General features: G+C 37.9%; 1 protein-coding gene across 1 annotated transcript; it reads right to left on the bottom strand.

The window, feature by feature from the left end:
- Positions 1 to 4,372: 4,372 nt before the first annotated feature.
- On the bottom strand, positions 4,373 to 21,340 carry F2RL1 (F2R like trypsin receptor 1). The gene is made up of 2 exons (XM_044657702.1): positions 21,244 to 21,340; positions 4,373 to 5,487 (listed from the first exon to the last, which is right to left on the bottom strand). The coding sequence occupies exons 1-2, from the start codon at positions 21,338 to 21,340 to the stop codon at positions 4,373 to 4,375; spliced, it is 1,212 nt and encodes a 403-aa protein (XP_044513637.1).
- Between the last annotated feature and the right edge of the window lie 395 nt (positions 21,341 to 21,735).

The raw sequence follows: 21,735 nt of genomic DNA, 5'->3' as shown, positions 1-21,735 counted from the left end.
AGCCTGAAACTCAAAGAAGAGAATAATAAAATTAAAAGTAAAAATGCTATTGAATTAACAAATAAAATTAGAAGCTAGTTTTTTATTAGTTAATTTGATTAAAAAAGAAAACCAAATTGCCAGCATCAAAAATTAAAAGGGTGATTATGCCTTCAATGAAGATGAAATTAAGGCAGTTATTTGGAGTTATTTTAGCCTAATTACATGCCAGTAAAACTGATGATCTAAGTGAAATCAATGAACATTTGCAAAAACATAAACTGCCTAAATTAACAGAAAAGATAGAATGCTTAAATGATCATATTTTAGAAAAAGAAATTGAACAAGTATCAATGAGCTCCCTATGAAAAATCGCTAGAACCTAGTATTCTGAAGTAAATTCTACTAAATGTATAAGGAACGATTAGTCTCTTACTTGAAGGAATTGGTAAAGGTGTCCTACCAAATTCTTTTTATAACATAAACATGGTTTTGAGACCTAAACCAGGGAGAGCAAAACAAAGAAAACTATGGATTAATTTCCTTAATGGATATCAATAAAAAAATTAAATAAAATAATAGCAAGGAGTTTATAGCAACATATCACAAAGACAATGATCCAAGAAGGTTCTGAAGGTCTGATCATGAAAAATGCTACCTGGCTTCAGATACTTCCTACCTGTGTGAACCTTGGCAATTCATTTTAACTTCCACTGCTTAGACCTTACCTTTGGAGCCAGTACAGTGTACTGATTCTAAGACAGAAAGTGAGGGTTTAAAAAAAAAAGAGAAAGGTACTAAGATTCTGGGGGCAGGGAAGTAATTAAATGAGTCAGCCTCATTCACCTGCAATTCCTGAATAAGTATGAATTTATTAGAGCTCTGAATACAAACCAATACCAACTATTCATTCATTCACTCATATAATTAATGTGTGCTCACTATGTGCAATGTATGGACTATGCCAGGCACAGTCAATAAATAATTTGTAAGCAAGTAAAGCTTTTATTAAAAATATAAACTAAACCCCAAAAAACTAATATTGTTTTCCTTTAGGTCAGGGATAACAAACTTTCAGCATGGGGCCAGAATTGTTTTCTGCCTTTGCAGCTCACTGCCTCTTTGACCCTTTGGCAAGTCTCTGGGTCCATTTCCTCATCTATAAAATGGTTGTGGGTGACATGGGATGGAATAAATGATCTTCCCTTTCTAAATTGATGAGCCTTTGAAACCAGTTCTGATAGATAAAGCACTCACACTCCACTCATCCCATCATTTTCTACGTCAAACTTCAGTGAGTGATTTAATTGGTATAGTGGTCCCTATTTCTAGGAATGCAGATTGCCACATATCTCATCTCCTTTACTTCTTATTCATATTTTCCTATAATCTTCCACAACAGGTTAGACCAACAGCTGAAAATCTTCTTCTAAAGGAATTAGGAAGACCTCAGTTCAAATTTATTTTTGTTTGGGGAGTCACTCTTGAAGAGGAGTTGGGGCAGAGGGGCTGGGAGCCACCCAGCACCCTCTTCTTGTCCACATTTTCTGAGGGAGCCCTGAAGAGTCTTACATAGTTCTTAGTTGTGTGACCCTAAGCAAGTAATTTAACTTCTGTTTGCCTGAGTTTCCTCAATTGTAAACTAGAGATAATAATAGCACCTACCTCCCAGGATCAAATGAGGTATTTGTTTTAGCTCAGTGTCTAGTGCTTAAAGGTAGGTGTTTAATAAATGTTCACTCTTTTCCTTCTTCTCTTATTTAGGGAAATACATTTATTCTATCTCTCATTCCTTGCTCCATAACCAGCTCATCTTCTTTACTGGTCCTACTTGTCTTTCCTTGGCAACATCACAGCATACTTGAAAGCTATAGTAACAGCTGACTGAGTGTATCAAAGGGTTCAGCATTTGACCATATAACCTTAGGGCATTGACAGGTGTTAGGAATGAAGTAGATGCCCAGATGCCCTTGTTTCAAGTCATTAAAAGGTTGTGGAATCAAGAGCTCCATTGATTGTGGCCCCTTCTTGATTTCAAAGAACTGATGTTGAAACAAGCCTGCCTCCCCTTAGAAGAGAGCAATTGATCTTACAGGTATGAAATGAAGACTATTCTGTTAGATATGGCCTGAGTACTGGCAAGTTTTCCTCTTAAGGTTGACCTATTTAACAGCGAGACTTTGGACTGACACAGGAACCAGCAACCCAATGTTTTTGGTCCTTTTTCATGCTGAATCTACTACTAAGAGCTGTCATTCTTTACTGCCTGCAGAGACACATCATGCATCAGTGGGCATATATATATATGTATATATATATACAATTTTTTCTATTTAGTAAAGGAAAAGTGATGTCTGTAATTCATGTCACATCCCCCCCCCCCACAAAGTCCAACTCAGAAACAGGTTATAAAAAAGTTGCTTTATTTACAAAAGAGATCATAGTATAAAATACACGATTACAAAAAATAGTCATCAAATATAATGATCCCACAAAATGTCAGTTTCTGGGAATATATAATAGAAGGAACTATACAAGTATATACAACTCAAAAACATACCCAAAATTGTGAAACATAACAGTACATTGGTAGACTATTGTTACCCAGAAGAACATGCGCTCCTTCCCAATAAAGCCTACTTCCTTTTAGTCATTCGGCGCCTAGCGCATTCCAACATAGGAGGTACTTGTTAAATGCTTGCTGTTGTCCTATTCCTCTTTCTAGGAAGAATAACCTTATCAGGCTACTATAATTTGACTTTTGGCGATAATAAAAAAATTTGACAATAAATATTGCAATCTGGACAGAAAAAACTCTAAGTGTCAAATGTGGTTCTTATTTACAAAAAAAAAAATTCTTGGCCTATATACCCAAAATATGCATTAAAGTTAAGTAAAAAATTTATTTTAATGTATTAAAGGCTAACACCATTATTACATTTTTCTTTTCAAGTAATAATGAGCCATATAAAATTCAAAGACCAATACAAAGAGACACAGAAATTATAATCAGAAATGTGTTTGAGCCAACATGTATCAGCTCACAAGAGCTGACTGTTAAATTTTCAGTGTGAGCATTTATAACTTGAAACTAGCAAACACTGTAAATTAGGGCTTACTTTATTGTTTTGTTGATTGTCTAGACCTCACAAAGTGAATGCAAAAATCGATAATTTAGATTAAACTTAAAAGCATGTCATGTGTTTCAAAGAGTCATTTGTTCAACATTCAGCAGTGACCCCTAGTCATATAGCATAGGTTTAAAAGCAGAATATTTAGTACAAACCCCTCATTTTACAGGTGAAATACGTGAGGGTTAGAGAACTGAAATGTCTTCCCTGAGATTATGCAGGGAGAAAGCAATTGACAAAGGATTTTAACCTGGGTCCTCATGCCGTCATCCACCCAAAGCAATGAAAAAGAAATATTGGAAACAAGAAATCTGGGTTGTCATCCTCACTTTTGCCTTTGCCTGGTTGTGTGACCTTGAGTGAAATCAATTTCCTCATTTTTGCCATCTATAAAACAAAGGGGCTGGACTAGATAATCCCTAAAATTCTAACTCTAATACTCTAAGGCAGTGATGGGCAAACTAAGGCCCACAGGCCAGATGTAGCCCCCTGAAATGTTCTATCCAGCTAGGGGACATTATTCCTAATCTGACAAATACAACAAGGATATAATACAATGAAACTTCGAAAGAGTTGCCTTAGAAACAGACTGACAGATGAGCATTTCCTTTGGCCCCCTCTTTAAAAAATTTGCCCATCACTGCTCTAAGGTAACATTTTAGGGAAGCCAATTGATGGGTAGTTCCCTGCTCTAAAATTCCATAATCAACAGAAGGCAAAGAAATATAACTCTAGGTAACTGAAATTATCACTTCCAGCATCCAATATCTCTAAATTGTGATGCCATCTACATATACATTTTTTTAGTCTTTTTCTCTCCCTCATAAATTGACAATTAGTTGAGTTTTACCTGAAGGCTGAGCAAATGAAGCATACAAAAAGGAAAACACAGAACCACAGATTTATAGCTGGAAGAGATGCTAACAGCAGCTAGTCAAATTCTCTTATTTTATAAATGAGGAAATTAGGGCCAAAGGGAGGCTAAATGACCCACCTAAAATCATACATATTCAGTGGTGGTATTCAGATTCCAATCCAGGTTCTCTGTAACTCCTGAGCAGTCTCTGCCATAGCACAACATGTCCATTCAAACTACAAGTCCTTGCTTTTCTTGGAAACACCAGCACAGGGCTCCTTCTGAAGGGCAATGTGATCCCTATTGATGACAGAATGCAGAATGCAATGGCAAGACACTTTCTGAAATGTATTGTAGACTCTTAAATTCAACAATGATATTTTTCTCCAATGATATGAAAGATATATCAGTAAGATGCTTTAACACTGGTTGAACTAGAAGAGTAGGAGCTGGATTTCCGAGATAATTTCTTGGAAGTGAGGGACACTTGCATTCTATTCACAGTCCGAACACTTCGACAGAGAAGAGCATTCTTGGCATGATCCCTAAAATCCTGAGAAACAAAGTAATAGACAAAGGGATCGATACAGCTGTTAAGGGTCGAGAGACAGAGAGCTACCAGATACAAGGAATAGACATCGCTCTGTCTTCTGGCTCGAATCAGGAAGTAATGTACCACCAACAAAATGTTACTGGGTGTGAAACAGATCAGGTACATGGCCAGTACAGTGATGATGAGTTTGATGGCTCTCCTTCTCTTCCTTCCAGAATCATCCATAGCAGAAGAATGGAGTGTTCGGATCATTAGGATGTAGACAGAGGCCGTGAGACAAGCAGGGAACAAGAAGACACCAATGGCCAGAGAGAGGAAATAATTGAACATATCTCCCGCCAGCACATTTTCAGGCAAAACATCATGGCATGTTGTGATGTTAAGGTCTGGAATATAGACAGTTTGCTTCACAACATACAGGGGAATGGTCACCAGCAGAATCAACAGCCATATTCCAATGGAAACCCCTATGGCAATGTTAGACAACTTCCTGGAGCGTACAATGGGATTCATGATGACCCAGTATCTCTGCACACTGAGGCAAGTCATGAAGAGGATGGAACAGTACATATTGCCATAGAAAAAGCCAATCGACACCTTGCACAAAGCTTCCCCATAAATCCAATTGTTGCCATTTATATGATAGGAAATCTTCAAGGGAAACCAGATTACAGATAAGAGATCTGCCAAGGCTAAGTTGCCCATGTAAATCACAGCAGGGTGTTTCTTTTTTGTTCGGAAAATGAAGACCCACAGAGCCATGCCATTGCTTGGCAAACCGATGATAAACACAATTGCATAGACAATTGGAAGGAAGACAGTAGTCAGTCCTCCGGTGAGGATTTCAGCAGAAAACTTGTCCACAGAGAATTCTGGGACCTTGGGAACGCCTTCATTCCCACTGGATGAGATATTCTTTGAGGGATTTTGATGGCCAATAAAACTTCTTCCTTTGCTGCTGTTGACTCCTGAACAAGAAAGAGAAAATAGACGGGTTGGTTTAAGGCAAAAACACTCATCTAGAAGTTTCATCTGATTGGTTCAACTATAAGCACTTAAAAGCACGTGGTAAAAAGGTTAAGGTAAGAAAAACCAACAACAAATGCTATACTGACTTTTGAGAATTTCATAAATTTCATTAGATTTTACGGCATTATATTGATCTACTTGTTCCCTTCCTTCTCACCAAAGCTCAGCGTTCCCATTATTCTACTCTTTTCTTCTTATTTTTCAAAGCTTAGCACAGTGCCTGACACATAGAAGACACTTAATAAATGCTTAATGGTGACTGACTGACACATGTTTCTAGCTAGGAACATTTCATATTCCACTAATGGGTCAGTTAATAGGGAATGGTTTTTGCCTATTAATTTGTTTCAAAAATCAGAGAGGAGGTATAGCTAGGTGACTCAGTGAATAGAGAACCAGGCCCAGAGACAGGAGGCCCTGGGTTCAAATCTGATCTCATGTTCTTTTAGCTGTATGACTCTGGGAAAGTCACTCAACCCTCATTGCATAGCACTTACCATTCTTCTGCCTTGGAACCAATACACAATATTGATTCTAAGATAGAAGACAAGGGTTTAAAGAAAATATGGTGATTTAGCATTGAAAAATCCAACACCAGTTTTGAAATTTTTTTATCCCACAGTAAATTGTCAATCCAAGGTCAGGCTCAGGATCTGATCCTTCCAGTCAAATTATTCCTTTACAGAGGTCCTGACAAGTCAAATAGTTCCTTGGACTCCTGAGGATTCTCCTTTCTGCTGCAGGACAAAGTAACCCCAACTGACTTCATATAGTACTATAGAGATTGCAAACTGCTTTCCTCAATATCACATTGTTTAGTGGGTGGTGCAAGCTCTTTTGACCCCATTTTGTAGATAAGAAAGCTAAGGTTCAGAAAAGTTAAGAGGCTTGCCCCTGATCACATGGCAGGTGCCACAATGAGGAATCCGGCTAAAGACACTTGACTCAAAGAGTATGATACTCATTTCTTTCTACCATGTTGTCTCTCAGCAACAGGTGAGATGCTCAACCTTCATAATCAAGGGATTTGCTTAGATTTCTCCAAGGTCTCTCCTAATTCTTACTATCTAAACATCCAGAATTCCCTTTCTATTCTTCTGGTGCCCTCAAAAGAGGAGGCAGGAGGAAGGATCCCAAATTGAGACCTGGAAATAACCTCAAAGATCATCTAGTCAAAATTCATTTTGCAAATGAGGAACTTGAAGCCCAGAGAATTGATTTCTCTAAGTTCACCCAGGTGGGAAAACAGAGCTAGAATCTGAATATAGGTCATTAAGACTCTAAATCTGATGTTTTTTTCCAGAAGCTTTTCCCCATTTTGCTTCCCAAAATCCCCTCCATAAAGCTTAATTTTTTTTTAATTTTTTTACCAAAGGTCATAAAAACAAGAGGATCTTTACTTGCTCAAAGCTGAGAACTCAACTATAATTCTGTAATATGGATTATTGCCAGAAAACTAAAGGTTAAAAAATGATTAGGCATGTCTGCTTTATAATGGATAACCTACAAAAGAAGGCCTTCTTTTCTGACAAGCTTTAAAGCCTCCTTTCCTCATCTACTTAACAACTCCAATTCCAGTGCATTTTTTAACTGGAAGGAGACACAAAAAAAGACATTCCCCCCTTAAAATTAAGTATACTAAAATGTCAGAAAACAATTGTCAAAGATTGTTTCTACATATAACTGGAAAAATTAAAAATCAAGTATACTTAGCCATTTTTTATGGGAAAAGGAAGAGAAAATTTTAGCATAAAATAGGGATATTATTTTAATCAGAAAGTACGAGTCACCACATGTCCAAGAGCAGTGACTCATAACCTGTAATCTATAAACCTAATTAAAAATAAATACAAACATATATATTTATGTATATATGTACACATATATACGAAGACAACTGTATTTTGATATAATTGGTTCACTTTGTGATCTTATGTATTTTATTTTCATTTAAAAGCCTTATTCTGAGAGGTCCATAGGTTTCACCAGACTAACAAAAGGGCTAATAATACAAAAATGGTAAAGAATCCCTGTTTCAGAATATGGTCTCTCATGTGAAACAATTCAACCAACCAGTAAAATACTTGAATTCCCTAACAATCTGCCCTCTGTCCACGTGAGCAAGCACTATCGCCATTCTTTATGGCTAGAGGTTGGGGTGGGGAGAAGGAAGAAAAGAGGAAGAGAAGAGGCAGCAGGAAATAGAGAAGAGGAGAAAGCAACCACATCTGAAATGCACAGGTTTTAAAAACTAAAGCCCTTTGGACCTTTGGCAGTGAGAAGGTTTATAGACCAATAAAAAAGACTGATGTGGAAATCCACAATGACAGCATCATTCCCATTTTCAATGCCTATTGAGGCTATCCTTAGTCCTTTCACAGACATATCCAGTAATTTAACTTTACTTGCTTAAAGGTATAACTTTTTTTTAGCTTCTCATTGACTCAGTACAAACTATAATTTACTTTTTTTTAATGTTTCATGCATGAAGAGCCAAGAAATCTGAAATATTGAAGTGCAATGAAGGAACACAGTAATAATAGCAACCCCCACCATCCACTGTGCAGAAACTAGCAAACAGTGAGAAGAATCCTTCAAATCTACAATGTTAGAGGTGGAAGGGATCTTAGCCATTACCTTGATGGACCACTCTCTACTTTTTTATCTGAAGAAAGGGAAATTGAGAGGTACAAGAATTTGCACAGTTTCCTGGTTCTGCTTACATTACTCTGCATTAATTCATAAAATACAACTATATTTTTGTAAAATCATCTTATTCATCACACAGATAGAGGCGCAACTAGAAACTGCTTCTCCTTGGTGAGTCTGGTGCTTTTCTATCACTTAAGTAGGAAGGACTATACGCACAGATAAAGCAGTATCTGTGTTACATTTATTCATAACCTTCACAAATACTTTGCAAAATTTGAGCACATAAGAATTATACAATAATTATCTGCTCTAGATAGACAGGTAGATAGATAGGTAGGAGGCTCAGTGGATAGAGTGCCAGGCCTGGAGATGGAAGGTCCTATGTTCAAATCTGGCCTCAGATACTTCTTAGCTGTGTGACTCTGGGCAATTTAATTCCCTTGCTTAGCCTTTACTACTCTTTTGCCTCAGAACCTGTACATAGTATTGTATGGATAAGAGATTTAAAAAATTTTAAAAAGAATTATCTGCTCTACATGAAATTATGAAGATTGAAACAAGCAGAACCAAGAGAACAATATACACAGCAACAGAAATATCCTTTGAAGAATGACTAGTGTATGTCTACCTACAGAGAAAGAAATGATGAATAGAATTACAAAATAAGTTTTATATATACATATTTCTTTTTGTCAAATGATGCCTTCTCTAACGGGGGGAGGAAAAGAGGGAAGGGAGTTACCTGTGTATCTTAATATTTTCAGTGTTATGAACAAAAAATAATTAATTTTAAGAATTTTTTTAAAAGTTAAAAGAATTATCTGCTGACCTAGTCATCAGTAATATATGTCAGCAAAGCAGAGTTTTAGAGAGAGTCTGCCTCCCTGATTCTGCCCTGCCTAATCCCAGACTTTTGAGGAAATGGTCTGTCTTTTAGATATAGACTAACGGCTCCTGGGATTGTGTCCAGATGACACACAACAGAAAATCTGCAAATGGATCAAAACGAGAAGACCTACGTGAAACAAAGTGGGTTCTGATCCATTAGTGAATGGAGGACAAATTGTGGCATATGAGTGTAATGCAATATAATATTGCCCCCAAAGAAATGGCAAATATGAAGACTCCAAGAAATGTGTGTATAGAGTGAAATAAACAGAACCATGAGAACAATAAAGCTCACAATAATGTAAATGAAGAAAACTATTAAATAAAGTCTAACTGTAATTATATCACTCAGTCTTGACCCCACAGAAGAAATGAGAATATGTAGACTAGCCTTTCTCTCTGGGAGAGTGGATTCACAATAATCAGTGTCAAATGGTTTTGCTTAATCGGTTTTTTTTTTCTGTATTACAAAAGAAGGCCTCCTGGGGGTGGAGGGAAGAGTATCTGGAAATCCCAAAGATGGAAAAACAAACGGTCTCAATAAACTTAAAAAACAAACAAACAAACAAACAAAAAAACCATTGGGAGGGAAACAGCTTGGAACTCAAATGAAACAAAAATAAAATAAATATTTTTTTAAAAAACCTTGAGTAATGGGAAAAAGAGATGAAGTTCTAGGAAAAGAGATAACAAGAACCATATAACTTTCTTCATATCAGAAAGGTAGAGAACTACTAGGCCTGAGTATTATAAATACTGTCAGACAGGGTCTCTATATCTGAAGTTTTTGCTTAATCCCTTCCTTTTTCACAAAGCCTCAATGAATGAATTAAGAATTCCTAATAAGACAAAGTCAGGGTCAACAAAACTTATTTTTAAAGTCTTTTTAAAAATTACTTTAAAAAGGAAAACACACATCCTAATAAGATGGCCTATAAAGATCCTTTTTACTCAGATGAAGACTATTAGTCAGTCTCTCAAAGAAACTCGAAGTTTCTCTAAGCAGAGAAAAAGCAGGCAAATAACAGTCATGTTTCCATTAGCTCCATGGAGATGTGTTTTAAGACATTTAAAGTAAAACAACTTTGAAAGAAGAGAAAGTTATACAGAAAAGGGGCAGTGGTAGGCAACGGTGTTATCAACCTATCAGCTTCATGAAGGGTCTTAGATATGGAACAGGAGTGGGGAGGGGAGATGGGGAGTGGTTGGCAGAAAACAGAAATGACTAAAGCAAGGGGAGCAGTATCTTTTAAAAGTCCAGTTTCTGCTCCTTAAAGGCCATATCTCAGAAGAGAATAAATAATTTGGCTAAAAACAAAATGCTATGACTTTTTTCAGGGAGAAAGGTATGGGGAAGCAATTAGGCAGCATAAGGCAGACTGATCCTATCTTTGGATCCAGTGATCCCAAGATTAGAAGTTGTTGTCGTCGCCGTCGTCCTCCTCCTCCTCCTTCTTTTTTTAAACCTCTGCCTTTCATCTTAGAATCAATACTGTGTATTGGTTCCAAGGCAGAAGAGCAGTAAGGGCTAGGCAATGGCGACTAAGTGACTTGTCCAGGGTCACACAGCTAGGAAGTTTCTGAGGCCAGATCTGAACCCAGGACCTCCTGTCTCTGGGCCTGGCTTTCAATCCACTGAGCCACCCAGCTGCCCTCTAGAAGTCCATCTTCTGAAGATTTCATTAAAAGGGGTTCCCCTGCCTCTTAAAAAACCCAATCTAGGATATGATTGGGGATCTAGACTCTAAGAGATCACCCTAATGCAAATATTAATAATATGGAAATAGATCTTGATTAATGACACATGTGAAACCCAGAGGAATTGCTCATTGTCTACAGCGGGGAGTGGGAGGAGTGGAAGGAAAGAACATGAATCATGTAACCATTGGAAAATACTCTAAATTAATTAATTCAATAGAATTTTAAAAATAAAATAAATATACATTAAAGAATTTTTAAAAAATCAATCTATAAAAAATAATCATGACCTTTTTTTTTCTTTTGTAATAGCAAAAACAAACAGCTAGGTTAATGTTTACAAACAGGCTAACAACCCATTATCTCCACTTTGTCATCTCTCAATTATTCACTCACTTCTCAACCCTCTACATTCTGGATTCTGACATCATTCAACCGAAACTACTCTCTCTAAGATCATTAGTGACTTCTTAATTGTCAAAGCAGTGAACTTTTCCCTCCTTTTTTCCTTTAAGGAATCCATGTGACATTTTCCTGAAGTGTAGCCTTCTCCTGGACTCCAAAGGTAACCTGGTAGAGTGCTGAAGCTACCTGCTCTTGGTGTGTCTATTTGTCTTTGGTGACTCAGCTTCCGGGACAGATACCCCTAACAACTACTGCTGTTGCTGCTCATTTCTGTTGGATACTACCAGCATCCTTTCAGCTCCACATGTCCAGAACCTGGGAGTCATGCTTGCCTCTTTGCTCTCCCTCACCCCTGCCCATAGTCAATCAGTTGATAAGTCTTGATATGAAGATAGAATCAATATTCCTGGTATCCATCCCTTTCTGACCACTTATATCATGATCTTTCTAGGGTGGTTAATCATCATCTTTCCCATCAACTATTACAAGTCTCCTAATTGGTCCTCAGGTTTCTAGCCTCAACCCTGTCTAATCTATCTTCTACACAGTTGCAAAATTACATTCTAAAGCAAAGGTTTATGTTATTGTTCTACCACAAAAAAGCTCCATAAAATACAAAATCTTGTTTTGCCTTGAAAGCTAGTTAAAGTCGGTCTCTAGCCTACCACTCCAGGTTCATTGAACATTGCTACTCTTCACTCTCTATTTCAGACAAATTGATTTATTTCCTATTTTCTCAACTTTGCATTTTTATCTCTCACTCATGGCATAGGTTCTCTGTCACTCATGACTAGAACACACTCCTTAGAATCCCAGTTTCCTTCAAAGCTCAGAGAAAGCCCCACCATCTACATGAGTCTTACCCTGTTCCTTCTGGTTACTAACACCCTCTCCACTCCCTATTACTTTCTATATATTCTATAGTTAACTTGTATGTATACACATTGCTTCCCCCAGCAGAATATAAGATTCTTGAAAGTAAAGACTTGTTTTATCTTTGTATTCCTAGCACCGTGCCTGGAACATGTTGTTGTTCAGTCACATCCAATTCTTCATGACCCCATCTGGATTTTTTGGGGCAAAGATACTGGAATGGTTCACCATTTTCTTCTCCAGCTCAGTCAACAGATGAGGAAGCTGAGGCAAACAGGGTTAAGTGACTTGCTCAGGGTCATGCAGCTAATAAGTCTCTGAGGCCAAATTTGAACTCATGAAAATTAGTCTCTCAGACTTCAAGGCAGGCACTCTATTGACTGTACAACCTACTTATCTCACATGGAACACAGGAGCAGGCACTTAATAAAAGCTTACTGATTGATTCTTAGCATCCTCTCTATTATTATATCTATCCTCTCTCTACCACTCTGTCACCTTACCTGCAGAGGTAGCAGGAGACTATACAGGTTGGAAGCAACTTTTCATTATTCACTGTTTGGGGAATTGTCACAGCTAAAAAATATCCATCACCAAGTAGCCAGGTTTTGTGGGAAGAGTACGCTGCGTTTGCTCTTCTGTGGAACATATGGGAGGATATACAGATGTAAGTCACACAGAATAGCTAGTAAGGATAAGTTTCAATAAGCTTCCCCAAAGGGAATAACCACTTTAGGGATGTCCCAAATCTTGAATTTGAATATTGCACTGTCAAAATTTACAAATACAATGACAACAAAGGAATATGGTAAGACATTATTGAGTGACACAGAACAAAGGAAATAGGATCAGAATACTATACAATCTATGAATATATGTTTTAAAATAGCAACATCACAGAGTGAAAGGAGCAGAACCAGGAGAACCTTATACACAGAGACGGATACACAGTGGTAAAATAGAATGTAATGGACTTCTGTACTAGCAGCAATGCAATGACCCAGGACAATTCTGAGGGACTTATGAGAAAGAAAACTATCCACATTCAGAAGAAGAACTGTGGGAGTAGAAACACAGAAGAAAAACAACTTCTTGATCACATGGGCCGATGGGGAATATGATGGGGATGTAGACTTTAAACGATCACCCCAGTACAAATAATATGGAAATAGGTCTTGATCAATGCCACATGTAAAACCCAGTGGAATTGCTTGTTGGCTACAGGAAGAGGGTGGGAGAAGGGGAGGGAAAGAACATGAATCATGTAACCACGGAAAAATACTCTAAATTAATTAATTAAATAAATTTTTGCAGATCACACAAAAAAATTGCAGCATCAAAATCCAATAATAAAACAGAAGAAAGGGGCTTAAGAGGGGAAAAGATAAACAAAAATAATCCTTTGTAGCTATTTTCTTAAAGTTTATGTGTACTTGTAACTTTGTGTGTGTAAAGCCTTTAGAAAACTTAATAGTTTTTGAATTCATGATTTTATATGTGAATTTTATTCATTTGGTTTTCCTGAAATTATTACTAAATTCATAATAAAATGATTACTTTTTAAAAAACACAAAAGAAATTACAGCTAGAACAATGAAGCAAAAGAGGTGCCCACTAGAAACATGAAGAGAGAATATTGTCAGGACATATTCCAACATATATCTTATATGGTATCAATCCAATGAATAGATTTATATATCCACTAGACATGTTTTATCAGTCCCTGAATATAAATACAACACAGAGCCTGAATTTAAAAGATACCAATAATGTGCCAGGCATGAGGCTAAGCACTGGTGATACAAAAGAGGCAAAAGATAGTCTTTTCCCTTAAGGAAGGACAAATCATCTGCCTGGGTATACAGATCTGTCCTTATCAAGGTTAAAGGTCATCTAAGTACTTTTTACCATATCTACTCAGAGACTTTAGAGTTACTCAGTATTTTTATTCATGTAGTCATAAACTCAAAAGCATTTATTCAGATGAACTTGTAGAGAGAGATTCCCTGGATTCTTTTTTTTTTTTTTTTTTTATCCTGGGATTCCATTCTAGGAGCATAGGGCCACAACCAGTAGGCAATGTGACACACAGTCGCTCAGGGTCACCCAGCTGGGAAGTGTCTGAGCCCGGACTTGAACCTAGGACCTTTGGTCTCTAGGCCTGGCTCTCAATCCACTGAGCTAGCCCAGCTGCCCCTACTTTAGGTTGCAGTTTCTTTAGCAGATGTAGTTTTTTACAGGGTGGGGTTGCTAGCCCCACGCCCAACCCTCCTCCTTTTTTCATCCGGGCTAGGGACCGTCCTTGGCCCAGGAGTGGTAAGGGTGGGCAGTAGGGGTCAAGTGACTTGCCCAAGGTCACACAGCTGGAAGTGTCCAAGGCCGGACTTGAACCTAGGACCTCCAGTCTCTAGGCCTGGCTCTCAATCCACTGAGCCACTCAGCTGCCCCTCCCTGGATTCTTACAGCCTATTAAAAGTGATGGGGTCCTTCATAAAATTAGAAAATCATGACCAAAAGAGATCTCAGATGGGGGAAAAATAATTAATGACAATTTCCTTTGGATTCCTTTAAGAATTTCATCATAAGAGAAATAGTCACTTTCCCTGGATGAGACAACTCCTTATGAGTTGTTATAAATGCTCTTGCTTATACACACAAAATTTACAAAAATTAAACATAGGTAAAAAATATTAGTATATATTTATGTTTAGAGATATATGATGCATGTATGTTTGTATACATACACATGCCAGTTAGAAACCTGGTCATAGCATTAGATTCAGAAAATTCTGTTACTAAACCTTTATTCTGAAAAGGAGAAGGAAAGGGACTAAGCTTTTATATAGTACCTACTATGTGCCAAGCACCATGCTAAGTGCTTTTACAAATAGTGTAGCATTTGATCCTCACAACAACCCTGCTAGGTAGGTATTATTCTCTTCATTTTACAGTTCAGGAAAATGAGGTAAACAGAGGTTAAGTGACTTGTCCAGGGTCAGACAGCTAGAAAGTATCTGAGACTAGATATGAGATGATGTCTTCTTGACTTCCAGGCCTAATTCTCCATCCAATGTGTCACCAGATGCCTCAATATTAACGTGTAATTTAAAAACATTAATTAGTGAAATATTAAAATAATACTCTAACACAGTGTGCATTAAGTTTATAAAGTGCTTTTCTCATAACTATCCTTTGAAACCTGCAAGTTTGTCAATGGTGACAAAAACAAAACAAAACAGAAAATTACAAAACTTTGGAGGGTCTGTGGAAAAACAGGGACATTAATACACTGTTAGTAGAACTGTCCAGTGGTCCAAACATTCTAGAAAACAGTTTGGAATTCTGTTCCCAAAGTTATTCAACCTTGTATACCATTTGACCCAGTAATTCTATTACCAGGCCTAGACCCCAAAAAGAGCAAAGAAAGAAGAAAAGGATCCATATAGACAAAGATATTTATAAATGCTCTTTTAGAAACAGCAAAGAAATGGGGAAAAAAGTGGGTACACAAAAATGAGAAGTGGCCAGGATATATTAATGTAATGGAATATTATTATGCTATGAGAAATGAGGAAGAAATTGTTCTTAAAAACCTGAGGAGACTTGTATGAACAGAACAATTTATATAGTAACAAAACAAACAACATAAAAAGTTTTGAAAGCCTTAAGAACTCTAATCATTGTAATGGCCAACTATGACTTTCAGAGGACAAATGATAAAGTAAACTACCTATTTTCTGACCAAGCACAGAATGATATATATTTGTTGGGCATGAGCAATGAGGGAGAAACAAGCTTTTATTAGTGCTTTCTATCTTCTGTGTACTTTGTTAAATTCTTTACAAATGTTATCTCATTTGAACCTCATAACAACAGGAATTTGTTTTGTTTGACTGTACATATTGGATTACAAAGGTTTTATTTTTCCTTTTCTTTTCAATTGTGTGGGTAAGTAAGAGACATAAGGGAGAGAAAATAGATTCTTGTTTACTAAAAAATTTTAATTAAAACTTTTTCAATTATTTTAAAAGACATCAAAACATCACATGAAGTAAGTAGTACAAGTTTTGTCCTCATCATTTGACAGATGAGGAACTTGAGTCTCTGAAAGGTTCACCTAGTCACACTGCTAATAAGTGTCAGAGGTTTAAGTCTAGTCTACTACAGAAGTGGTAGAACAGGCCTATGCCAGGCACTAGGATTACAAAGAATCCTATCAAAAAACAAAAAGAATTCATCCTTTTTGGATATCTCATTATTATATGGCACTTAAAGTTTACAAATTGCTTTCTTCATAAAGACCCTGAGAGATGGATAGTAAACATTGATAATTATTTTATTTGAAAGAGCAAAAGCTTGCATGCTACCTTTTTTTTTTTTTTTTTAAATAATTGGGGGCTTCCTGGAATACTATTGTGCTCAAAGGAATAATAAACTGGAGGAATTCCATGTGAACTGGAAAGACCTCCAGGAATTGGTGCAGAGTGAAAGGAGCAGAGCCAGAAGAACATTGTACACAAAGACTTATACACTGTGGTAAAATCGAATATAATGGACTTCTGTACTGGCAGCAATGCAATGATCCAGGACAATTATGAGGGATTTATGGAAAGGAACGCTACCCACGTTCAGAGGAAGAACTGCAGGAGTGGAAACACAAAAGTAAAACAACTGCTTGAACACATGGGCTGATTCGGACATGGTTGGGGATATAGACGCTAAATGACCACATCAATGACTACACCAATTCAACCATCAATAATATGTAAATAAGTTTTGACTGATCATACACGTTAAAACCAGTGGAAATGCACATTTGATATGGGGGGTGTGGTTAAAGGGGGAGTGAAGGGGAAAGTAAAAACAGGAATCATGTAACCATGGAAAATTTTTCTAAAAAAATAAAATATTTAAATCTTAAAAAAAATAATTGGTGAACGCATGGGTCGGGGTGGACATGATTGAGGGTGTGGACTCGAAACTACCACACCAATGCAACTACCAACAATTTGGAAATAGGTCTTGATCAAGGACATATGACTAGTGGAAATGTGCATCGGCCATGGGTGGGGGGAGTGCAGGGGGGGTGTGTGTGTGAAGGGGAAAGTAGGAGCATGAATCATGTAACCATGTTAAAAATGAATATTAATAAATGTTTAAAAAAAATAATTGGGGGCTGCCTCAATGAAGTATAGCATAACAATGTAATTAAATGCTACGGCACTGTAAAAAATGCTATGAAAAAAATAAAAGAAAATGAGAAAACTTGGGAATTATGCAAATCAAGATATGTAGAAATAGAATATTATTATATATACTGACTAGAACTCTATATAAAGAAAACAAAGCCACAGGAAAAGAAATGGAGTCAGAAACTAAAACAGAAAAGTATACTTTTTTTGGTGGTTTATTTGTTTGATTCTGGTTTATCAGAATGTATTAAATATTTTGAGCTCTTTGTATGGTCTTTTCCCTTATTTTGTATGTTTATTTAAGTGCTTGCCTTTGTTGATTGTTACTGAGTATGTTATTTTAAATTCATTACTTATATTATTTATTCTTAAAAATAATACTAGATAACTGTAAAATAAGTAAATAACTAAAAAGAAAGAGACTTGTCCTGAGAGGACCCTGTCCATCAGTCAATAGGTATTTATTTACTAAATGCTTAGTATGTGCCAGGCAATGAGAGAGAGAGAGAGAGAGAGAGAGAGAGAGAGAGAGAGAGAGAGAGAGAGAGAGAATGGTGTTCCAGGAAAGTGAAGTGGTGACCGGTATTCCAAGAAAGGGTTCCTGTTGAAAGTGGGATTTGGTAGAGTCTTCGAGAAAACAAAGGAAAGGAGTCCCATTGTTAATGACAAATATTTTACTGATGGAGGTGAGGTGGGGAAGTTTCAATATATACAGTGCAATTAGAGAGACTGGTCATTAGGAGACAGGAATTCCTGTCCTAACTCTGCAGTTAACTAGCTCAGGCAAGCCACTTTATCTCTTGATCTCAGTTATTTGGATTCTGTAAAATTCTAAAATGATCTTAGGGTACTCTTGAGCACTAAATATCTCAGTCACATTTCCTTGTTTGCAAAAAAGGGATAATAATATTTTTGCATTCAATTTCTCAGGGTCTTTCTGAAAAAGGCATTTTATAAACTTTTAAATATCATAAAAATATGAATCATCCACTGTCTCTCTCAGAACCTTACCCATAGTAGAAGCTTACTAACTGTGGGTTGAACAGAATGATTCTATACACATTGTTGGGAAAATATACTGGGGAAAAAAAGTCAATAGTTGTAAATGAGTTGTATACAGCATTTACACCAAAACTGGGGAGCACAAAGAAGAGGTCAGATAATTTGCAATGGAATATAGCAACAGAAAAGTAGATGTACAAGATAGAGGGGTAGATTGGGCAAACATTCATAGCTCCCTGGTCCTAGGTATGTCTAAGCCTTTGTGATCCCATTTGGGTCAGCACAGATATTGGAATGGTTTGCCATTTCTTTCTCCAGCTCATTTTACAGATGAGGAAACCAAGGCAAACAGGGTTAAGTGACCTGCCCAGGGTCACACATCCAGTAAGTATCTGAAGTCACATTTGGACTCTGGTCTTTCTGACTCCAGAGCTGACTGTCTAGCCACTTTACCACCTAACTTCCTAGCTAGTCCTCCTACAAATCCTCATTTCTCCAAGGCAGGGAACTATATAATGTCAGAGAGAGGGATGGGTAAATTTAATAATTGATGATAAAAGATGATGGTTCTGCCAGCTGAAACATTGAACTTCATTTAATATAAATGCCAAAATGCTATTTAACCACTGTTGGGAAAATGACAGCTAGTGAGGTGGGAAAGAACTGAGATATAATATTAAATAGCCTTAGTTAAAGAGTAACTTGCAGCTTTTCACTAAGCTGTTATTCTATTCCTTGACCCACCCTCTACCTGACAACACCCTGAGTTACTGGAGCAATTGACCGGTGTGTTTTTTTAATTTGTGGTGTCGAGTTCAGTATAAGACACTAATAAGGAGGAGCTTACTGAATCTTTATTTCCATTTGTACAAAATAAAATCTTAAATGTCTGGCATAGAACTATAGTTCTATCCACTAATAGTACCTTTAGAAGAGTTCGGCAAACTGGGAAATCACAGCTTCCCAAGGCCTCAAATAAGCATAAGCTAAATGCTATTAGTTTTATGCCAACTAATGGAAAACATTCTGTTTTTCTTGAGAATCAGACCTATGTATATGGCATACATATACATTTATTATCCAATTACCCACCATTTTCTTAACTAGAAAGAAGTCATTTATATAAGTTCTTTCAGTCACATTCCACAAACTTTGATTAAAAAATCAAACAACTATTTTATGTAGAAATGAGAAGAGTTGGATCTCTGAAAAAAAGAATTTTTACAATAAGTAAAAATCAAGTCTTTGAAATTTTGTTTTGTTTTGAATAAAGGGACTTAAGAATCTCCATGAGCCTTTGTGTATACTAAAGAGTAAAGAGTGTGTGTGTATATATATATATTTTTAAAAGGGGACAACATTCAAATAATAAACCCCTGCTACATAGCTACTCTATTTATTCTTAATGTGTAGCTTAATGATTGGATCCCTATTTAAATCACATTTTCTCACTCTCAAGCCAGGTATATCTCCCTCCATCTTTGCTAGTTCAGTTAGGGCTCATTCCACACTGGGCATGTCATGTTTTTCTTCATAAAGACAATGCACATAGGCCCAATGAAAACAAGAACTCAGGCAACAAAGGGCTCCCCTGGTTGTTCCTGTACTGTACTCTTCTGTTTTGCTTAAATAGAATGCAAGAGAGTCCATTGCCACACGATTATGATAGCTGGCATTTGTCAGCTACTATGAGTCTATCATTAAAAAGGGCATTGCTATGTGATAGCCAGATAAGGTGGAATGGAGAACAAAGGTCTAAAATGTGCTCGACATTCAGGTTGATCTAAATTACTTCGAAGCTAACGTCAGAACCTCTAGCAACAGAAAAGGTAGGAAAGAGCTGCTGTTTAAAAATGCCAGGACACCCGTTTGGGTACCAAAGCTTAGGACAGTTCAGGGCTAGCCAATAAAGACTTTTAACAGTAGCTTGCAGTTTCTGAGTCAGGGATATTTAGGGGCTGGAGAGAATTTGAGACAAAAGACGGAACTGAAAAATTAAGGCATTCAAAGGAATCAGAGAAGAGTGAGTACACACGGAACCAAGTCTCAGTCTTAGGAGTTTAATTTTACATCTTTGAGTAACAGATACTCCCCTGGGAACAAGTCTCTGCAATAGCCTCTGTGTCAATCAATCCTCCAGGGTCAGACAGTAGTCCCCAAATTATAGTCCCCTCTCACCACCACCCCATGGGACCCACCAAAGGAAATCACAAGGGTTTGTCAAAAGGTCATAATTACTTAATGTTTGCAAAGTGATCTAACCCCAAAGCCCAGAACGGCAGGCAGCCACTCCACCAAGTAGAGGTTGAGGGATTCCCCTGAAAGTCAGGCACGGTACCATCAGCAAGGGAAAAGAAGAGCAGCACCCGGATCACTTAGGTGTGGCAGATAAAGCTTAGGATTTGGAACTAAAAAAGCCCTGGTGCAAATCCCCGCCTCTGCGCTTATCACCTGTGCTATTGCAAGCAATTAATTTAACTTTTCTGACGCTGTTTCATCTTTAGTAAATTGGTGTAGGCGTGTTAAACTAAATGGTCAATATGGCCCCTTTTTTGTTTCGAACTGTACGATCTCCTTTTTTGCGTTCCAGCCCTCCCAAGATCAGCAGAGACATTCCTCATCATCTTACCTCGATGTTTTCAGCCCTCCGCACTCCACTGCGAAGGAGGACCACTTCCCTTATAAAAAAGCTTTTAGTGCAGTGCCTGGCACATAGGCGCTATAGAAATGCTTTTTATTCCCTTCCCCTTCCCCGCTTATGCCAGCTGAGAATAAATTCCACCCCGCCAGAAAAGGAGGGGGAACTTGGTAAGTATCCAAGACTTTCCAGATTCGCCCGGATCTCCTCCTAGCCCACAGAGTCCCAAGGCATCGCGGGGTCCGAAAACAACGTCATCAGGGCCCAATCCCCCTCATTTTAGGGCCCAGGGAAAAGATTCGCTTTACACCTAGACTGGAAAGATTTGCCCCTCCCGTAAGTCTCACCTGGAGTCAAGAGGCCAGAGGAGGAAGCGGAGCAGGTGACTACAGCGGCTAGCAGAGTTGTGCACCCCAGCAGCTGCGCCGTGCCCCAGGCTTGCATCTTCCCAGAGCTGCCCAGGAACCAGCCCCGGCGGTTCACCCGCTGTTACAACCACAGGAGTTGTAGAGGCTCAGCGCTAACCCTGCCGCTCCTGCTCTTTCTTCAACCACTGCTTCTGAGGTCGGGGAGAACAGAATCCAGTGAAAATTCCCGGCCAAGGCCAAATCCAAACCTCCACGGAGGAGCAGATAAGTTTCACTGAAACTTGAGGCTCACCTGGAGGACGTCAGCGCCTGGGGCTCGGCCCCGCCTACTTCGGACGTTGGAAGCCGAAGTCCCGCCCCCGTGGAACGCCCACCTGTCGAGGGCCCAAGCCTTCCACCTCCTGTGCTTGGAGGAGTCCTCCTAGATAAAGAGGAAAAGGCTGAGGCTCCTGGCTAAACCTAGGAGGTGGC

The sequence above is a fragment of the Gracilinanus agilis genome, chromosome 1, assembly GCF_016433145.1.
Source record: "Gracilinanus agilis isolate LMUSP501 chromosome 1, AgileGrace, whole genome shotgun sequence".
Taxonomy (NCBI): Eukaryota; Metazoa; Chordata; class Mammalia; order Didelphimorphia; family Didelphidae; genus Gracilinanus; species Gracilinanus agilis.
The sequence above is the reverse complement of the archived record's forward strand: the minus strand, read 5'-3'. Positions and strand labels throughout refer to the sequence as shown.

What these genes read in the sequence shown, in the direction of transcription:
- F2RL1 (XM_044657702.1), bottom strand. Translation starts at nt 21,340, where the DNA reads ATGCAAGCCTGGGGCACGGCGCAGCTGCTGGGGTGCACAACTCTGCTA. An exon ending in CTCTGGCCTCTTGACTCCAG is followed by an intron (nt 5,488 to 21,243) that starts GTGAGACTTACG and finishes TTTCTTGTTCAG; the next exon opens with GAGTCAACAGCAGCAAAGGA.